At 44.5% G+C, this 17,540-nt stretch overlaps 1 protein-coding gene across 1 annotated transcript in view; it reads left to right on the top strand.

Moving 5' to 3' along the window:
- Positions 1-17,540, top strand: part of LOC138514720 (collagen alpha-1(VII) chain-like) — a 1,453,166-nt gene that overhangs the window by 873,742 nt on the left and 561,884 nt on the right. The window contains exons 71-73 of the mRNA XM_069630120.1: positions 6,048-6,128; positions 10,241-10,291; positions 14,865-14,903. Coding sequence (XP_069486221.1) covers positions 6,048-6,128; positions 10,241-10,291; positions 14,865-14,903 — 171 coding nt within the window. The remainder of the gene's footprint in view (positions 1-6,047; positions 6,129-10,240; positions 10,292-14,864; positions 14,904-17,540) is intronic.

Here is a 17,540-nt window from a genome sequence, read left to right as displayed (position 1 = left end):
GTTTTTTATAGTATCAATACTGGCACTGGGCACAAAACTGGCTCTGCCAATATATGCCAGTACTCCTATTATGAACATTCTCCCGTTGGTTTGGCCATTGAAAGTGACATGTAGCAATATGAAAAACTGTCCAAACTGGTTCCGATGTAAGCCAGTCTAGACTCATAAGTACAATGATCATGCTTGATTCATCACAGATGCTCAATTAATAAAACGGCAGGCTACAGTAAAGAAATATACTGGCTGCTACACGAAAACATCAGTCTAGTGAGGTAACACTACTTATCATGCTTGCTTTTCTAAAGATGCTGAGTAATAAATGTCAAGCCACAGTAAGCAATGGGCAATGGCTAGACTGAATGCACCAAAATTCCAGTCTAGCCAGGTAATAAAACACATGAACTTAGTTCTGCCCGAAATTACCAGTAAAACATGCCAAGTCTATAAAGGATGTGGCAAAAATGCTCCAGTGATCCCCAGTCTCCCAGGGCCGTACACACGCATGCACACATGCATCCCCTTTCATCCATCGTTCACTCCCCCATACATCCCCTCTCACATGAATTCACACTGCATTACCACAGAGGCACACACCAAACCCCCACCCAGAACATTCAAACATACACTACCACTTCCATACTCAATCCATGTGTATGGTCCATCGAGCCTTTTACGGTATTGGAGCTAAGTATTCACAAGCTAAATTTGTGCGCTATTCCATGTCCCGCTCCTTGTGCTCTCAATCAGCTCCTAATCTAGCTGTTCCTCAGTCTAAGCAGGCTCGGTCAGGTGGTCGTGTCTCTGTTGTAGCTGCTACTGCCTGGGACAAGCTGCTGCATGCCCTACAGAGTATCACTGATCATCTTTGCTTTCGGCGTAAATTGAAAACGCTACTGTTCTAACCCCCCTCTTTTTTTGCTATCATTTCTGCTTTCTGCCACCAGCGCCATGATGCCTCTGGAGTATGTGCTCTTAATAAATTCTGGTAACATAACATAACATAACATTCACCCACCAGTATCTCACTCACACCTTCTCTTACATCCATTTATTGCATTCTCTACACAGACACACACCGACCCACCCAGAACATTAAAAAACACACATCACAATACTTCTCATTCACCCACCATTCACATACATACATTTGACACGTACTTCACAAATGCAAAATACACATCATATTGGCCGTCTTACCTTTTTCTTGCAGCTTCGGTCTGTCCTTCCAGGCCACCCTCAGCTCATCCGTGCTGCTCACAAACAGGAACCAAGAAGCTGCGGGAAAAGGGGTTGGAGCTGAACTTGGCATGCAACGTGTGCCCCATGTCACAGTCTGGTCCAACGCCGGATGGGTGAAGACTGGGCTGGTGACCAAGCCAGACCTGGTGTGGCAGGGCCCTCCGCTACATCAGGAGCTTCTGTTTTTATTTTTTTTTTTAAACTTTTATTTTTGGTGGCAGAGGTTTGCAGTAAACACATACATCATGGCAACAGTAGTATGTAGCAAACATAAAAATGAAAAGGGAAAGGCAATTACTGGAGCAGTACAATAATCATAGTACATTAAACACAACAATGTCCCTACATCCTTACAGAGGTGAAGAAGATACAAAGGATCATGGAGTGGGGGTAGGTCCTGGGGGGGCAGGGGACAAATCGGATCCGGGTGTACCTGCACTTAGGTTGTTGAGATACGTGTTGAACGCAGTCCATATATTTTGGGGACGGGACCGGGTCGGGAGCATGGTTAGGTATTCCTCCTCACAGTTTCGTGACCAGGCAAGCAATCGTAGCCATTTCTGATAGGCTGGCGGAGAGGAGCTCCTCCAATTCTGGAGTATGCATTTTTTAGCTACCATGCAGCTTATGTTCAGGAATTTAGCCGAACGTCTAGTGTCCAGTGTTCTCCAGATCCCAAACAGGACTGCTAAAGGATCGGGGTCAACCACAGCTTCAGTGATCGTGGTGAGCGTTTCTAAAACACTTTCCCAGAATTCAGACAATTTGTTGCAGGACCAGAACATGTGTAAGTGATCAGCTACTTCCTCCCCACATCGGGGACAGGGGTGTTGTGAGTTGTGGTTGAACCTCGAGGTTCTATACGGAGTATAGTATAGCCTATTTAGAAGCTTATATTGCATTGCGCGGTAGCGGAAATTGAGGCAAACCTTTTTAGTGTGTTGGCACATCTTCCCCCACATCTCGTCGGGTATTTCTAGGCCCAGTTCAGCAACCCACCCATCTCTTGCCCCAAGGGCTCGCACCGGGGTGGAATCCTGCGTAATCTTGTACAATGAGGAGATGACTCCCCGGGCACCGCCCGAGTTAGCAATGTATGCAATAGCAGGATTATCAGGGGGTTCATCCGGGAAGGATGGCCATCTGGAGCGAAATGCGGCCCGGAGACAGTAAAATTGAAGGGTCTCTAGTGCGGATCTGGTATGCCCTTGTTTCCAAGTTTGGGGGTCAATAAACCTGCCCTCGGGGTAGAAGTCTGAGAGCGCCCGGTATCCCAACGCCCCCCAATGTCGGGCCAGAGCAGCGTCATGCGTGGGCTCCAGACCAGGGAAAGACCACACTGGGAGCCACTTATAGTATGGGGAGGATTCTGGCGCTGGGTACAGTAGGCGCGCCCAGGCTTGAAGAGTTGTGGCAACAGGATCAATAGGAGAGTCGGGTGTATAATGTTGATGCAGTATAAGGGACATTATATTAGTGCCATTGGTTGCCATCCTTTCCAATTTAACATGCGGATGCGCCGGGGAGCCCGGGTACCAGTGAGTGGCGTGTTGAGCTTGGGCTGCAGTCCAATAATGTGAGAAGTCCGGAGCCGTGAGTCCCCCTTGTTCGTATGGTAACGCCATGTCAGACCACTTCTTGCGGACCGCGCCAGAGTGCCATAGGAACTGTGCACATAGTGTATGTAGTTTGACGAAGTATTCCCTCCCAGGCCATACAGGTATGTTGTTGAAGGTATAGAGTAATTTGGGAAGTAGTATCATTTTAATGAGGGACAGCCGCCCGGCCAGGGATAATGAGGAGCTTCTGTTTTTAAATTAAAAAAACAATATATGTATTTTATTTTTTTTAATAAATTTGAGGTCGCAAGGGAGTCTACAGGGGTTTCAATTGCGACCCACTGGTAACCCCCAAATGAGGTCCCTGTTGGAGCCTGAGCCTCCACCTTTCATCCCTAAATTGGGATAAAGATGAACAATGATTGGTGATGAACGGTGACCTTGGAGGAGCATACATGTGAGCAGGTGGTGAAAAAATGCACTCATAATGGGGCATGCTCTCCTATCTTGCCTCGCGCCTGAAAGAATAAATACATTTTTCTAATTTAAACCATTTAATTGTAGTAGTGGGCGGAGCATCCAACTATTACTTACGGGAATTCAGGATGCACTTACTCGCCCTTAGCAATTAAGGGGATAAAGAAAACATTTAATATAATTGTCTTATCATAGATACAAATGGAATCTTACAAAAGTGTGGGAGCCCCTCTACTGAGAAAGAACATGGCTCGGGAGGGTCTACAAACTAGTTTTAGCTCACGTTACCCTGTACTCACAGGAGTAATATCCGTTTGTGTACCAATATGGTCCCACCAACAAGAACAGCCCAGCACCAAATTGCAGACGATTATCCTCTGAACAAGAGTACCATCAGCAACCCCAGACAAATGTGCGCTTTGAAACGTGCACGTTACAGGCTCCCTTTGCTGGCGCCCTCAGGCCATCACGCCCCTCTGGCTTCTTTCAGTATGCAACCCGGTTCTTAGGACCTTCTTGCCTTTTTACTCCAGTTTCGTCTACATTAGGTCCTTGCTGTGAAAAAGGGATTAATAGCTTTCCAGCATACATTTGGTGTTTCAGCTTCCTGCTGCTTGAAAATCTGCAGCCATTAACTACCTTGTGGCATTCCTTTGACCTTATTATAAGTTAAGCACCCCACGTGTGCTTCTGGCTGTTTTTCCCAGCTGTAGGCAAGGTGGCCGCCAGCATCATGTTGAAATGTGCACCCATCAGCCCTGATACATCTTTGTCAGACAGCACTGAGAAACAACCATACAATTTTGTGATTGTGCGAATGTGGTCACAATTGATTTCTGACAATAAGGCTTACCTCCATGATGTGTGGCTTCCACATGCTTCTCAGTCAATTGGTGCCCTTGAAACCTTTAGGTGTCACACTAGGGTGGCCATCTTAGGTGGAGTGTGTGTGCACATTTTATTCTTTGTAAACATGCCCACTGTTTATATTGGTGCCCTTGAAACCTTTAGGAGTCACACTAGGGTGGCCATCTTAGGTGGAGTGTGTGTGCACATTTTATTCTTTGTAAACATGCCCACTGTTTATATTGGTGCCCTTGAAACCTTTAGGTGTCACACTAGGGTGGCCATCTTAGGTGGAGTGTGTGTGCACATTTTGTTCTTTGTAAACATGCCCACTGTTTATATTGGTGCCCTTGAAACCTTTAGGTGTCACACTAGGGTGGCCATCTTAGGTGGAGTGTGTGTGCACATTTTATTCTTTGTAAACATGCCCACTGTTTATATTGGTGCCCTTGAAACCTTTAGGTGTCACACTAGGGTGGCCATCTTAGGTGGAGTGTGTGTGCACATTTTATTCTTTGTAAACATGCCCACTGTTTATATTGGTGCCCTTGAAACCTTTAGGTGTCACACTAGGGTGGCCATCTTAGGTGGAGTGTGTGTGCACATTTTATTCTTTGTAAACATGCCCACTGTTTATATTGGTGCCCTTGAAACCTTTAGGTGTCACACTAGGGTGGCCATCTTAGGTGGAGTGTGTGTGCACATTTTATTCTTTGTAAACATGCCCACTGTTTATATTGGTGCCCTTGAAACCTTTAGGTGTCACACTAGGGTGGCCATCTTAGGTGGAGTGTGTGTGCACATTTTATTCTTTGTAAACATGCCCACTGTTTATATTGGTGCCCTTGAAACCTTTAGGTGTCACACTAGGGTGGCCATCTTAGGTGGAGGGTGTGCACATTTTATTCTTTGTAAACATGCCCACTGTTTATATTGGTGCCCTTGAAACCTTTAGGTGTCAAACTAGGGTGGCCATCTTAGGTGGAGTGTGTGTGCACATTTTATTCTTTGTAAACATGCCCACTGTTTATATTGGTGCCCTTGAAACCTTTAGGTGTCACACTAGGGTGGCCATCTTAGGTGGAGTGTGTGTGCACATTTTATTCTTTGTAAACATGCCCACTGTTTATATTGGTGCCCTTGAAACCTTTAGGTGTCACACTAGGGTGGCCATCTTAGGTGGAGTGTGTCTTTGCAAATATGCCTACTATGTATTAAATCTGGCGTGAAAACAACAAAACGGGGTTATTAGCATGTTCTTTTATCCCATGCAAAAGGCTTTTTTGGAGGTAATTTGATATCACCTTCCAGGTAATATGTTTCGGTACGCTCACATGTTTTTGTTTCACACACCCTGTTGTAACTAATAAAAAGTCAGCACTTTCACCGATCTTTAGTTTCAAATCATGATAATCCCTCTTTGCATTAGTTAGTGTTTCTTAATCCTGTGCAAATGTGTGCATGACCTCTGTCAACAAATGATATTATCCCTATTTAGGTCCTCCCTTGGAGAGCTTTAGCTCTCTTGTATAGCTATTGTGCATCAACGTTAGAGGGTCTCGGATGTCGATTGGCTAATTAGAAAAACATACATTGCTTCGGACAGGTCCATTGCCTTGGCTCCAACCCTTCCCTTTCATCCAAGAAGGACGGTGACTTGGTACATTTTCTTTTACTTCCACGTGTGGCGTTTTGGCATTTGACAGGATCTGGAGCGCCAATGTACTTCATCTTGATGCGAGCTGCACCACTGACAACCTTCTAACCTATAAAGACAAAATACCTTGCGTGATCAATAGTTTTGAATGTTATAGCCAGTCGCGTTGATCAATTGCATTTTCAAAACACAAGCCAAGAAGCAGTGGCAGACTTCCAAAAGAAAAAGGAAGCTTAAAAGGGTAACCATTGGCATTTTCCTTCTTGCAGGAGGAGCAGCAGGCCACAGATTCCCCGGAGGAGGTGGCTCGGGTCCGAGTAAGAAGAGTGGCTCCCAGGCAGTGGGACAAGGTACATAGTTCACATGTGTTATATTGTCATTTCATACACATGAGCGGGATCATTTTCCTGCGAAATAATGGTTTTATTGTTCCTAGAGCGATGACTTTCACACTGTGCAATTGTGAGAAACTAATATTTGATGACACACATAATAACACTGCTCTGCCTGACACTGGCAAGCACGGGGAGATGGTGACAGGAGACACCGAAGGCCATTGTCCACTTCTATAACATCACCCACCTTCCCTCTCCCCCATGGACAACCAAAAGCATCACAGAAGTGCAAAACAACTGTTGTCTGGTCTTTTGGCTCTTATTCTCCCCCTGGGTCTATAGGACCCAATGGCAGCCGAAGACTGGCAGGAGCATCAGCTCTGCAGGGGTTTTGCCACTGCCACGGGATGTCCACTCTCTCCTCTTTTTTGAGGGTGACAGATGAGCCGTGAGAAAGATCTTTGGGGTAGCAGTAAGAGATACAAGGTACATTTCATGATATCTAGGGTTGTCTTATAATTCTCCTCATAACCTTCTGATGTATTGGTTCGAGAGACCAGTTCCGGTGGGAGCAAGGGACATAGTTGGGTGACGCACGCACTGCATTACGTAGTAGGTGGGTTACTTAGCCACAACTAGATGCTTTCCACCATGGCATTGTGGTTCTATCACACACAGCTCAAGCTTTACTATCATTGTCTATGACACAATCGGAGCACGTCAGTGGAGAACATCCCAATTATTGACGGAAAATCATCTAAATGTCTCTGTACGACACAGTGCCTAGGGGAATGCTTCATTAGCACCCTGAGGGTGGGAGCCGGTCAATCAGTTCAGGGAAGGGCACGTTTAGTCGAAATTGATTGCTGAGAATGCCGAAGTGGCCTCACTGAAGTCAGAGAAAGCTATTGGACCTAAATCTCTTCATCGGTAAACCCCAGATAAAAGAAAGGAAGCCGTATGCCTCCATAGATGAAGCTTACTGTTTAGTTATTTTAGCTCTTTGTAGCGGCTAAGGACGCAGAGGCATCAACACTACGCCATACACCACTTTCGTCATATCAAAAGCTTAAACCTCCATCGTCAAAGCTAAACCACAGGCACCCTTGTCAGAAGTAAGACAAAGTTCCTCCTGCAGTGAGCGAAGCTATCAATCACCCACATCTAAATTCAACCAGATGTCACCCGAGACAGAGCTAAGATATAGAACACTTTTGACTGAGTTAAACCCCAGGCCGGGATAATCTGAGCTAATCCATAAACAATTTGAGCTCAAACTTGGCCCTAGACCACCCTAGACCGAGGTAAATCACAGACCACTATAGACTGATATAGTGACAGATGCCCTAGACCAGTGGTAGTCAAATTTCATTACGCTGAGCCCCCCCTTGAGTAAAAATATTGTTTCTGAGCCCCCACAGATACCAAATCTGCTATATATTTTGCTATATATTTTATTATAAGCAGTCACCGTAATTTCTTTTTGAAGAGCCTCACACCCCCAAAAAACTTCCACGGGCAACCTTCTGGCCGCTTTAGAGGGGCCAGCCCCAAAGTTTGAAGACCACTGCCCTAGACAGAGGTATTATTGTTATTATCATAAATATATATAGTGCAAACCTAGCTCAGGAGCAGTGGAGCGCGATACAGCAGGACTAGGGTAACATTAACAGGCAATAGTGTTGAGGGTTAGACAGTAATGCAGTACTGTGTTATTAGCCTCTGAGTCTTGGTAATTTCATGGCATGTCTCAAATAACCAGGTTTTCGGTTCCTTCTGGAACAGATAGATGGGAGAGAGCAGTCGGGATTGAATACAATTCACTCTAGGCTGATGTATCTTACAGAGTCCTGCAGTACAATCTAAGCCACAGACCAGCGTAATCAGAGCTATCCCCCAACCACACCTTCTTAGGGTTACATCAGAGATCACTGAAGCCAGATTCAAACATAGAACACACTAGTCTGTGTTAGCCCAAAAATCACCCTACTGAAAACTAAATCTTAGATTAACACAGCCAAGGTCTAGTTACAAACCACATTAGGCAATTAAGCCACTGGCCACTCTGGTCAAAGCTAGGTTTTCGATCACCCAAATAATAAGGAGGCCATTGATTACACTACTCAGTGAGACCACCCCAGTCAGAGATAAGCCACGGACAATGGTAATCAGACCTAAAACATAAATAGCTCTATACGCAGAAGTACGATAGTATTATTTGGCTGAAAAATGATTGATTGATTGATTGATTGATGGAAGTAAACTATAAATCTCCCTTATTAGAGCTAGCCCACAGACGTCCCTGCAGTCAGGACTAAACTAGAGACCCCCAAAGTCTCACATAAACCCTGAAACATACTAATACCATGATAATACCATCATAGTGAGAGCAAAGTCACAGCCCACCCCAATCCAAGCTAAAACCGAGAGAGATCACCCTGACTAAAACAGAGCTACAGGTCCCCCACACTTACCCCTATAATATAGTCTATCCTAGGCATAGCTGTCTCTGCTTAGCATGACTGGGCTGTCAGTCCTATGTTATAGAGGAACAGAGAGTGATCACCCTCACTAAACAAAGCGATAGGTCCCCATACTGACCCGTAAAATATAGTATTCTAGGTAGAGCTGTGTCTGCTTAGTATGACTGGGCTGTGAGTCCTATGTTATAGAAACATAGAGATCACCCTCACTAAAACAAACCTACAGGTCCCCATACTCACCCCTAGAATATAGTATATCCTAGGTAGAGCTGTGTCTGCTTAGTATGACTGGGCTGTGAGTCCTATGTTATAGAAACATAAAGATCACCCTCACTAAAACAAACCTACAGGTCCCCATACTCACCCCTAGAATATAGTATATCCTAGGTAGAGATGTGTCTGCTTAGTATGACTGGGCTGTGAGTCCTATGTTATAGAAACAGAGATCACCCTCACTAAAACAAACCTACAGGTCCCCATACTCACCCCTAGAATATAGTATATCCTAGGTAGAGCTGTGTCTGCTTAGTATAACTGGTCAGTCATTCCTATGTTATAGAAAAACAGAGAGAGATCACCCTCACTAAAACAAACCTACAGGTCCCCATACTCACCCCTAAAATATAGTATATCCTAGGTAGAGCTGTGTCTGCTTAGTGTAACTGGTCAGCCAGTCCTATGTTATAGAAAAACAAAGAGAGATCACCCTCACTAAAACAAACCTACAGGTCCCCATACTCACCCCTAAAATATAGTATATCCTAGGTAGAGCTTTGTCTGCTTAGTGTAACTGGTCAGTCATTCCTATGTTATAGAAAAACAGAGAGAGATCACCCTCACTAAAACAAACCTACAGGTCCCCATACTCTCCCCTAAAATATAGTATATCCTAGGTAGAGCTGTGTCTGCTTAGTGTAACTGGTCAGCCAGTCCTATGTTATAGAAAAACAGAGAGAGATCACCCTCACTAAAACAAACCTACAGGTCCCCATACTCACCCCTAAAATATGGTATATCCTAGGTAGAGCTGTGTCTGCTTAGTGCAACTGGTCAGCCAGTCCTATGTTATAGAAAAACAGAGAGAGATCACCCCCACTAAAACAAACCTACAGGTCCCCATACTCACCCCTAAAATATAGTATATCCTAGGTAGAGCTGTGTCTGCTTACTGTAACTGGTCAGTCATTCCTATGTTATAGAAAAACAGAGAGAGATCACCCTCACTAAAACAAACCTACAGGTCCCCATACTCACCCCTAAAATATAGTATATCCTAGGTAGAGCTGTGTCTGCTTAGTATAACTGAACAGTCAGTCCTATGTTATAGAAACATAGAGAGAGAGATCACCCTCACTAAAACATACCTACAGGTCCCCATACTCACCCCTAAAATATAGTATATCCTAGGTAGAGCTGTGTCTGCTTAGTATGACTGGGCTGTCAGTCCTATATTATAGTCGGACCCAGACGTGTGCCGAAACTTTAAGATCTTATCATCAAATGTAAACACTGAAGTGGCACTCACCCTGTTCATCATGATTTTAATGTACTTTTATTGTGGATTGAGTTTGTGCAGCAGAAATCACACTTTACAATGTGTGTTGTACTGTAGGAAACTCATTGTTTTCATTTTTGATCCTTCAGAATCAAATGCCTGGTGTTTCCGGAGCCAAGCGGTACCATGGAGAGCCTGTAGTAAGTATATGATAGACTTGTTTATTGGTTCTTTGATTTGAATAGCACACACACATGAAATCCAATACTTCTTTCTTGATTCTTTGATTTGAATAGCACACACACATGAAATCTTAGACTTCTTTCTTGATTCGTTGATTTGAATAGCACACACACATGAAATCCAATACTTCTTTCTTGATTCTTTGATTTTAATAGCACACATACATGAGATCCAATACTTCTTTCTTGATTCTTTGATTTTAATAGCACACACAAATGAAATCCAATACTTCGTTCTTGATTCTTTGATTTTAATAGCACACACACATGAAATCCAATACTTCTTTCTTGATTCTTTGATTTGAATAGCACACACACATGAAATCCAATACTTCTTTCTTGATTCTTTGATTTGAAGTGCACACACACATGAAATCCAAGACCTCTTTCTTGATTCTTTGATTTGAATAGCACACACACATGAAATCCAATACTTCTTTCTTGATTCTTTGATTTGAATAGCACACACACGAAATCTAAGACTTCTTTCTTGATTCGTTGATTTGAATAGCACACACACATGAAATCCAATACTTCTTTCTTGATTCTTTGATTTGAATAGCACACACACATGAAATCCAAGACCTCTTTCTTGATTCGTTGATTTGAATAGCACACACACACATGAAATCCAAGACTTCTTTCTTGATTCTTTGATTTGAATGGCACACACACATGAAATCTAAGACTTCTTTCTTGGTTCTTTGATTTGAATAGCACACACACATGAAATCCAAGACTTCTTTCTTGATTCTTTGTTTTTTTTTTATATCCTCACCTCTGTCAATGGTGATCTTTAACATTATTTGGTCACATGTTTTGTTCCATATCTGATATTGTACCTTTTCATGCTGCTTTTTGTGTTAATACCAGGTTCACTATACAATGTAATGTCTCTTTCTCTCACTCTCTCACTGACTCTCTTTTACTCTTTCTTTCTTTCCTACATTCTTTTTTCTTTCTCATTCCTTCTTTCCAATCTTCTTTTCATATTTATTTTCCTATCTTTTTTCCTTTTTTCCCACTTTGATTTCCTCTGTCCTTCTTTCCAACTTTCTTTTCCTGTTTATTTCCATCTTTTCCACTTTCATTTCCTGTCTTTCCATCTTTCCTTCTTGCCCTTGTTCCTTCGTTCCCACTTCCCACGTTTCTTCTTTCCCACTTCCCACTTTCCTTCTTTCCCACTTCTTTTCCCTTCCTTTCCTTCTTCCCTTCCTTTCCTCCTTCCCTTCCTTTCCTCCGTCCCCTCTGTTCCTCCTCATCTTCCTTTCTTTTCTTCTTTTCCTTTCCCCCTTCCCTTTGTTTCCTCCTTTCCTCCTTCCCTCCTTTCCTCCATTGCTTACTTTCTTCCTTTCTTTTCGTTTCCTCATTACCTTCCCTCTTTCCTTTACCTCCCGTTCTATCTTTCCATCTTTCCTTCTTTGCCACTTTCTTTTCATCTTTATTTATTTATTTTTATATTCCTTTTTCTTTCCCCCAACAATTTCTACCCTTAATCTAACATCAAAATTAGGGTTAACAAGAACAAGAGGATCACCATTTGGTAGCGAGGCTGAGCACTCACGCTGCACTGTGTTGAAGGAAGATGTAGAAACTCAGATTATAGCGTAGCACCTAGAAACAAGCTCAGATAGCGCTTTAGCGGCTTATATTAGAAATATAACTTTGTATTACCAGAAACATGTCAGGCAGTTGTACTCAAGCACAAGATTGATAAAAAACACATCAATATGGAAATACTGTAACCGTGACTAAAGCAATAGCGAAATACTTCAGAAGACGAGGGGCCGCTTTATGGGGGTGCCAGCAATTCTGCGTCTATTTTGTGGAATTGCTGCCAAAGTTGATTGTTGTTTTTGCCCTTTATTCCAGCGGGGTTACCTCTGAATTACGAGTGGTGTTATGGCATTGTTAGCCCCCATTTCTGCAGCCTTTAGGGCCTGATGGGCCTTTTTGTAGATTCACCACAAGTGGTAATTCCGTGGTGTTAAATTTGCAGATTTTTGGAGGAGAAGTGGATGATTGACCTCCGCCGGCATGCTGGAGACGAATCTGCCACTAAGCATGCAACCTCTGGGTTCAGAAGTGTGCTGTAACTGATGGTAATTGATATGATAGTTTAATTATAAGGCGCTTAATACCCAGAGGTTTCTAAGCGTGGACCCGGGGATCGTACCTGTAGTGCTCCGTGTCGTCTTGCTTCCAAGGCAAGCACGTTGCCCCTGAGCTATCCTCCCGAGACATTCCGTTACCACCAAAACAATGGTGACAAGAGAATTACTGGTGAAAACGTTGCACCATCCAACCCGTAATGAGGACCAAAGGGCAGGAGTATCTCAAGCCGGCAATCTGCTCAAGCAATGGTGTTTTGAAAGTGCCTTCTTCTGAATGCTTTAGGCCATGGTATGCCTCTGGTCTCTAGTAGTGGAAGACCTTTAACCAAGCACCGTTAATGGACTTCCTGCTGCATGCTAACTCTTTACTCAGAAACAAAAGGAGAGGCTGGCCAACCCAGCCCTCCTCCTGTTTCTGAATAAAGAGACCTCACGCAGCAGGTTTGGCCAAAGCGCTGCTCGGTTACACAGCTCGCTTCAGGTGTCAGCATTGTGGATTAGAAAAAAGCAAAAGCAACGCTAATCCGAAATGCTGACGCCTGCAGGCAGCCAGGTAACCATGTAGCGCTCGTCTAAACGGCTGCCTGAGAAGTCGGCATGGCTGGAGCTAGTCAGGGTGAGCCCCGGCAGGCCAGTGGCTCAGGAGCCCATTTTAGAGACTGCCGGGGCTTGGCTCTGACTAGCCCCGACCCACTTAAAGTCCTGCCAACAAAGTCTGACTTTCCTTAATGAAACTCTAGATTTACACCTGCTTTAGTTTGGAGGAAATTTCCTATGCACACAAGCATTACTGCATCTGATAATGCCGCATTCAGTAATACCACAGGTGACAATATAGTATTTCTCCCTGGAGACTTATGGGACTCCAAAATGGTGAATAAATGGAGGCTCCACATAAATCAGAATCGCGTGGATCCATCAAGTTGCTGCATGCATACCACATACAATAACGGTAAATAGGTTTGTCGGTATTACTGGTGTTAATACCGCCAAACTCATGAAGACCCCATAAGAATCCTTATGGTAGCCCAAAATCCATGGTCGCAGCCATGTTGTGTTGCCATGGTATCGTAGCCCGACGGGGGTCGGCTCGCAGTCCATAGGCCACGGACCTACGAGCGGCTGTCATTAGAAAGGCCAAGCCCTCTGTGAGATCTGAACGGAGGATAGCACAGGGGCAACTCGCTGGTCTTGGAGGCAAGACCACGCAGAGCAACAGAGGTTCGAATCGCAGATCCGCGCTTAGAGACCGAACTCAGGTACGGTATTACGCGAGTTATAAAATAAAAGTAAATTCAAATAAAATAAATCTCTCGGAGAAATGGCAACTTCTTAGAGATGCAGTGGGCTAAACCAACCTTTACCTGGTGGACAAGGCGTGGCGTTCTTACAGTGATCAATGTAGCAGGGTGCTGCAAGGCCACGCAGTAGACATGCTGAGATAATTTCTCCCCTGGACACTACCAATAGATGCCCTTCCCTAGAGAACACGCACATTTCTTAGGGTGGGCCTATGCAGAGAAGGAGGTGTGTTGAGGCTCCAAGAGGGCTGCCACAAGACACACTTCTTGTCCATGGCGCCTGTCTTACCAATGGACGGGCTCTTGAAGTCAGTACAGCATGAACTGATAACAGGGACCCACCTCGAATTGAGTGAGTAGGTAGACAGTAGTGGTAGAAAAATTGCCACAATCAGGCAATTTCTACCACTTTATTTGCCTTTCTATTCTTGCTACTCGCCATCTTCTTGTATGCTGTCTTTCACCTGCTTTTGCCCTCGTATTTTTCCGTCCAGCCTGGCCTCCATTTCTTTTTTCTTCTGTCTCTCTAGCTAGTTATGAGTTTTCCTTCCCAGTCCTTGCTCGCTCTCCTTCTCACCCTTCCCTCCTGCACTGAGTCTGCCCGCTCTGTTCCTCCTTCCAGTCCCTGTGTTTCTGTGTTTGCTCAACTAAAATACTTTCTTCCTCTTTATTTCCCTTTCTCTCCTTGCCACTTGTCCTCTTCTTGTGTGGTGTCTTTCGCCTGAATTTTGCCCTCTTACTTCTCCTCTCTAGTCCTTCCTCCATTTCCCTTTCCTCTCTGTCGCTACTTATGAATTGTCCTACCCAGTGAGTCTAGTCCTCTCTCGCTCTCCTTCCCACTAGTCCCTCCTTCATTGGATCTGCCCTCTTCTCTGCTTGTCCTGACAGCCCCTGTCTTGCTCTGCTCATCTTTCAATGTTTGTCAATGGCAAATAAGCCTATCGAAAATCGTTTTTATTTCTACAATGAGGTCAGGTGGGAAGGCCGCATCTGCCATGTTTCCTGTTTGCAGAAGTAGAAAAGATAAGATATCCCGCCTTGTTTGTGGAAATGGAATCCTGTTTGTATCAGTCCGCATGAGTGATCAACCCATTTCTCTTTCCTTTTATTACCCACAAGTCGCTCCCAGGAACGCGAGGAGGACAACGAATAAAGGTAAAATAATGCATCTCTCACTTTCACAGACCATCTGGGTAGGAGGCACAGGGGGTAGAAAGACCCTACAGAGGGTCACAAATCGAGAACATTGATTTAAATATAGTTGCGCAGTGATGCAAACCGATGTGTCGGCTGCACACGGCAGCCAGGATCACGAAATAATTGGTGGGACTCACATTAAATGGTAAGCTTTGAAAGTAACACTTTAAAAAAAGACACACATTTTGCTTCTTTGGTAACTGGCCAACATAATTACATCCGGTTGCGTATAAGGTCATCGCACGCGCACACACACAAACACACACACACCCATTGGTGAAGGCAGAATTGCATTGTAAGTAACAGATGTTACTATTACCCAACGAAGGGTATCATTAACAGTGTGGTGGTAGCACCTCCAAATTCTTTTACCAGTACCCTATTCAATAAGCATGTGGTAAAGGGAACGGTCCTCATCTTTAGAGCCGGCCAGACTCTTCAGTTGTTCTGAATTTTGGAGCCCATGGGGCTTGGTAATTATTGCATGCGGTAAATACCACATGTGGTAATGGTTTTGTGTGAAGTAAATTTCCTCCACACAAAAACCAAGCGGTTTGCAAACTTCACTGATGAAACTCTAAATTTGGTGGTGTGGTAAAAGTGGGGGTAATACAGCCACTGACACTTTTTACCACACCGCCACACTCTTAATGAGGCCCTAACCATTCCTTATCTTTATTGACTATGCTAAGATGAATGACATGAAAGACCCTGTCAGAATCCACACATGTGCATGCTGGATTTACATATATGTGAACATGTCAATGAGCCCTCTTAGTTGGCATCTCATCTCCAGTCCTACTAATTGTATACTCCTTTTTTGTTTACAAAGCTCACAAGCTTGGTAAATAGGTTTACCCTTTATAAATCCCATGCATAATTGTTTTCACTTCTGCCACGCAACAGTAATCCGCCTGAAAATCAACTGCTGAGTGTGAACATTCTAAGGTTAGTAATGCTAACCATTGCCTGCTTTTCTCGACCAACTACTTCATTAACACTCTTGTTTCGTAAAAACACACTGGAATAGGAGCTCTCCAACCATGTTCTGCAAGTTGAGAATGCATTGGACAGCATGGGATCCTGCCCAATGAGTTGTACTGGCACCCCTCATAAGAGTATGTGCGATAAAGTTACAGGCGTGGAATCATTTTCTCCTCAGGTATGCACCCTGTTATTATACACAATGTGAATAACGCTTGGAGTTACAACATAATTTCAATGGATGGCATTTTCCCACATATTCCTCATCAGATAGATATCCATTCCAGCGTCAGCTGCTCGGAAACCTTTTTTGACAGGGGGCCTAGTACAGCCCCCATCGAAGTCCGGTGCTCGTTCGACCGACAGGTCATTGGGACAAGAGACCGAAAGCTCCACGCCTGAAAAGCGGGACAGGCTACATACGAAAGCAAATAACCGTCAACATCCTCATCTTCCCATAAGAAAAAGAGACGCCATTGACACATGCATGACTCTGATTCGTCTCAGGATCGTTATAAGGTCTGCACAAACCCCGGGCACGTCGAAGGAAGAGTGGGAGGCTTCCAAGGAGCAAATGCTCCAGATGTTTAAGACAGCCGTGACTTTGGTTACCACGCTGCAGGCCAATACAGCCCCAGTTGCGCACAGAGGTTACAGCAACATACCAAGGTAGTGAAGTCTGGTCCCACGTCCTCATGCTTGACCACGAGGGCTGCAAACCGGCCCTAGCGCAGAAGGGCTCATTGGTACCGGCGTTGTTAGGCCTGATGGTAATGACACCGTCGAAGTCGGTACTGACACTCAACTAATTCTCTGCCCCAGAACCCCGATCAATGTTTTTTGATGCAATGCAGTCGATTTTCGATGAGGAGGGGGGAAAAGTGGCTTTGAGTTTATGGGCTGGGTGTCTGGAGATGATTATTTTGCAAACTGCATGGATTAACCAGCTCTGGCCGAAGGGCTGCATGACACAAGTGGATTGTACTTGTCTCATGATCTAGCTATGCAGCAGGCCACTCCTTAGGGTCACCCTAATGCACAGTAACGAAGGACTGTGGAGTGGGTGGTAGAGGCCTTGCGCTCCAACAACACCCTGTCGGCCTATAATCTAACAGACATTTTAGATAAGGGACCGCAGACAGAAAGGGCATTGCCTTTCGATGCAGCCATATCAGACCCCATCTCAACATTGGGGTTGGTCACCCTGGGTTACCTGGGGGAACCCAGACATGGACTCCCTGCTCACTGTGCTTAGAGAGGCACAGCTCCACCTCACTGATGAGGCCCAACAAGACTGAAACATGTGTATGGGGCTGCTGTTGGTATTCTTGTTCAAAAGGGAATTGCCATAGAATTTCGGTGCTGGACTGCCTGTGTGGGTGGAACAAAGACTGATATGCAAATGAATATTTCCCATCTGTGAATGGTACAGTGAGCAAAAAGCGATGGCCGTGAACTCTCAAAGTGTGAAAAAACCACAGAACAGGTTATCATGCCATGTTCTTTCTGGAGAGGGGCACCTGCTACCTTTTTGGAAATATTTTTGCAAGGAATTTGGGGTTGGTCACCCTGAGTTACCTGGGGGATCCCAGACGTGGACTCCCTGCTCAC

The sequence above is a fragment of the Ambystoma mexicanum genome, chromosome 12, assembly GCF_040938575.1.
Source record: "Ambystoma mexicanum isolate Mex_15411 chromosome 12, UKY_AmexF1_1, whole genome shotgun sequence".
NCBI lineage: Eukaryota > Metazoa > Chordata > Amphibia > Caudata > Ambystomatidae > Ambystoma > Ambystoma mexicanum.
The sequence above is the reverse complement of the archived record's forward strand: the minus strand, read 5'-3'. Positions and strand labels throughout refer to the sequence as shown.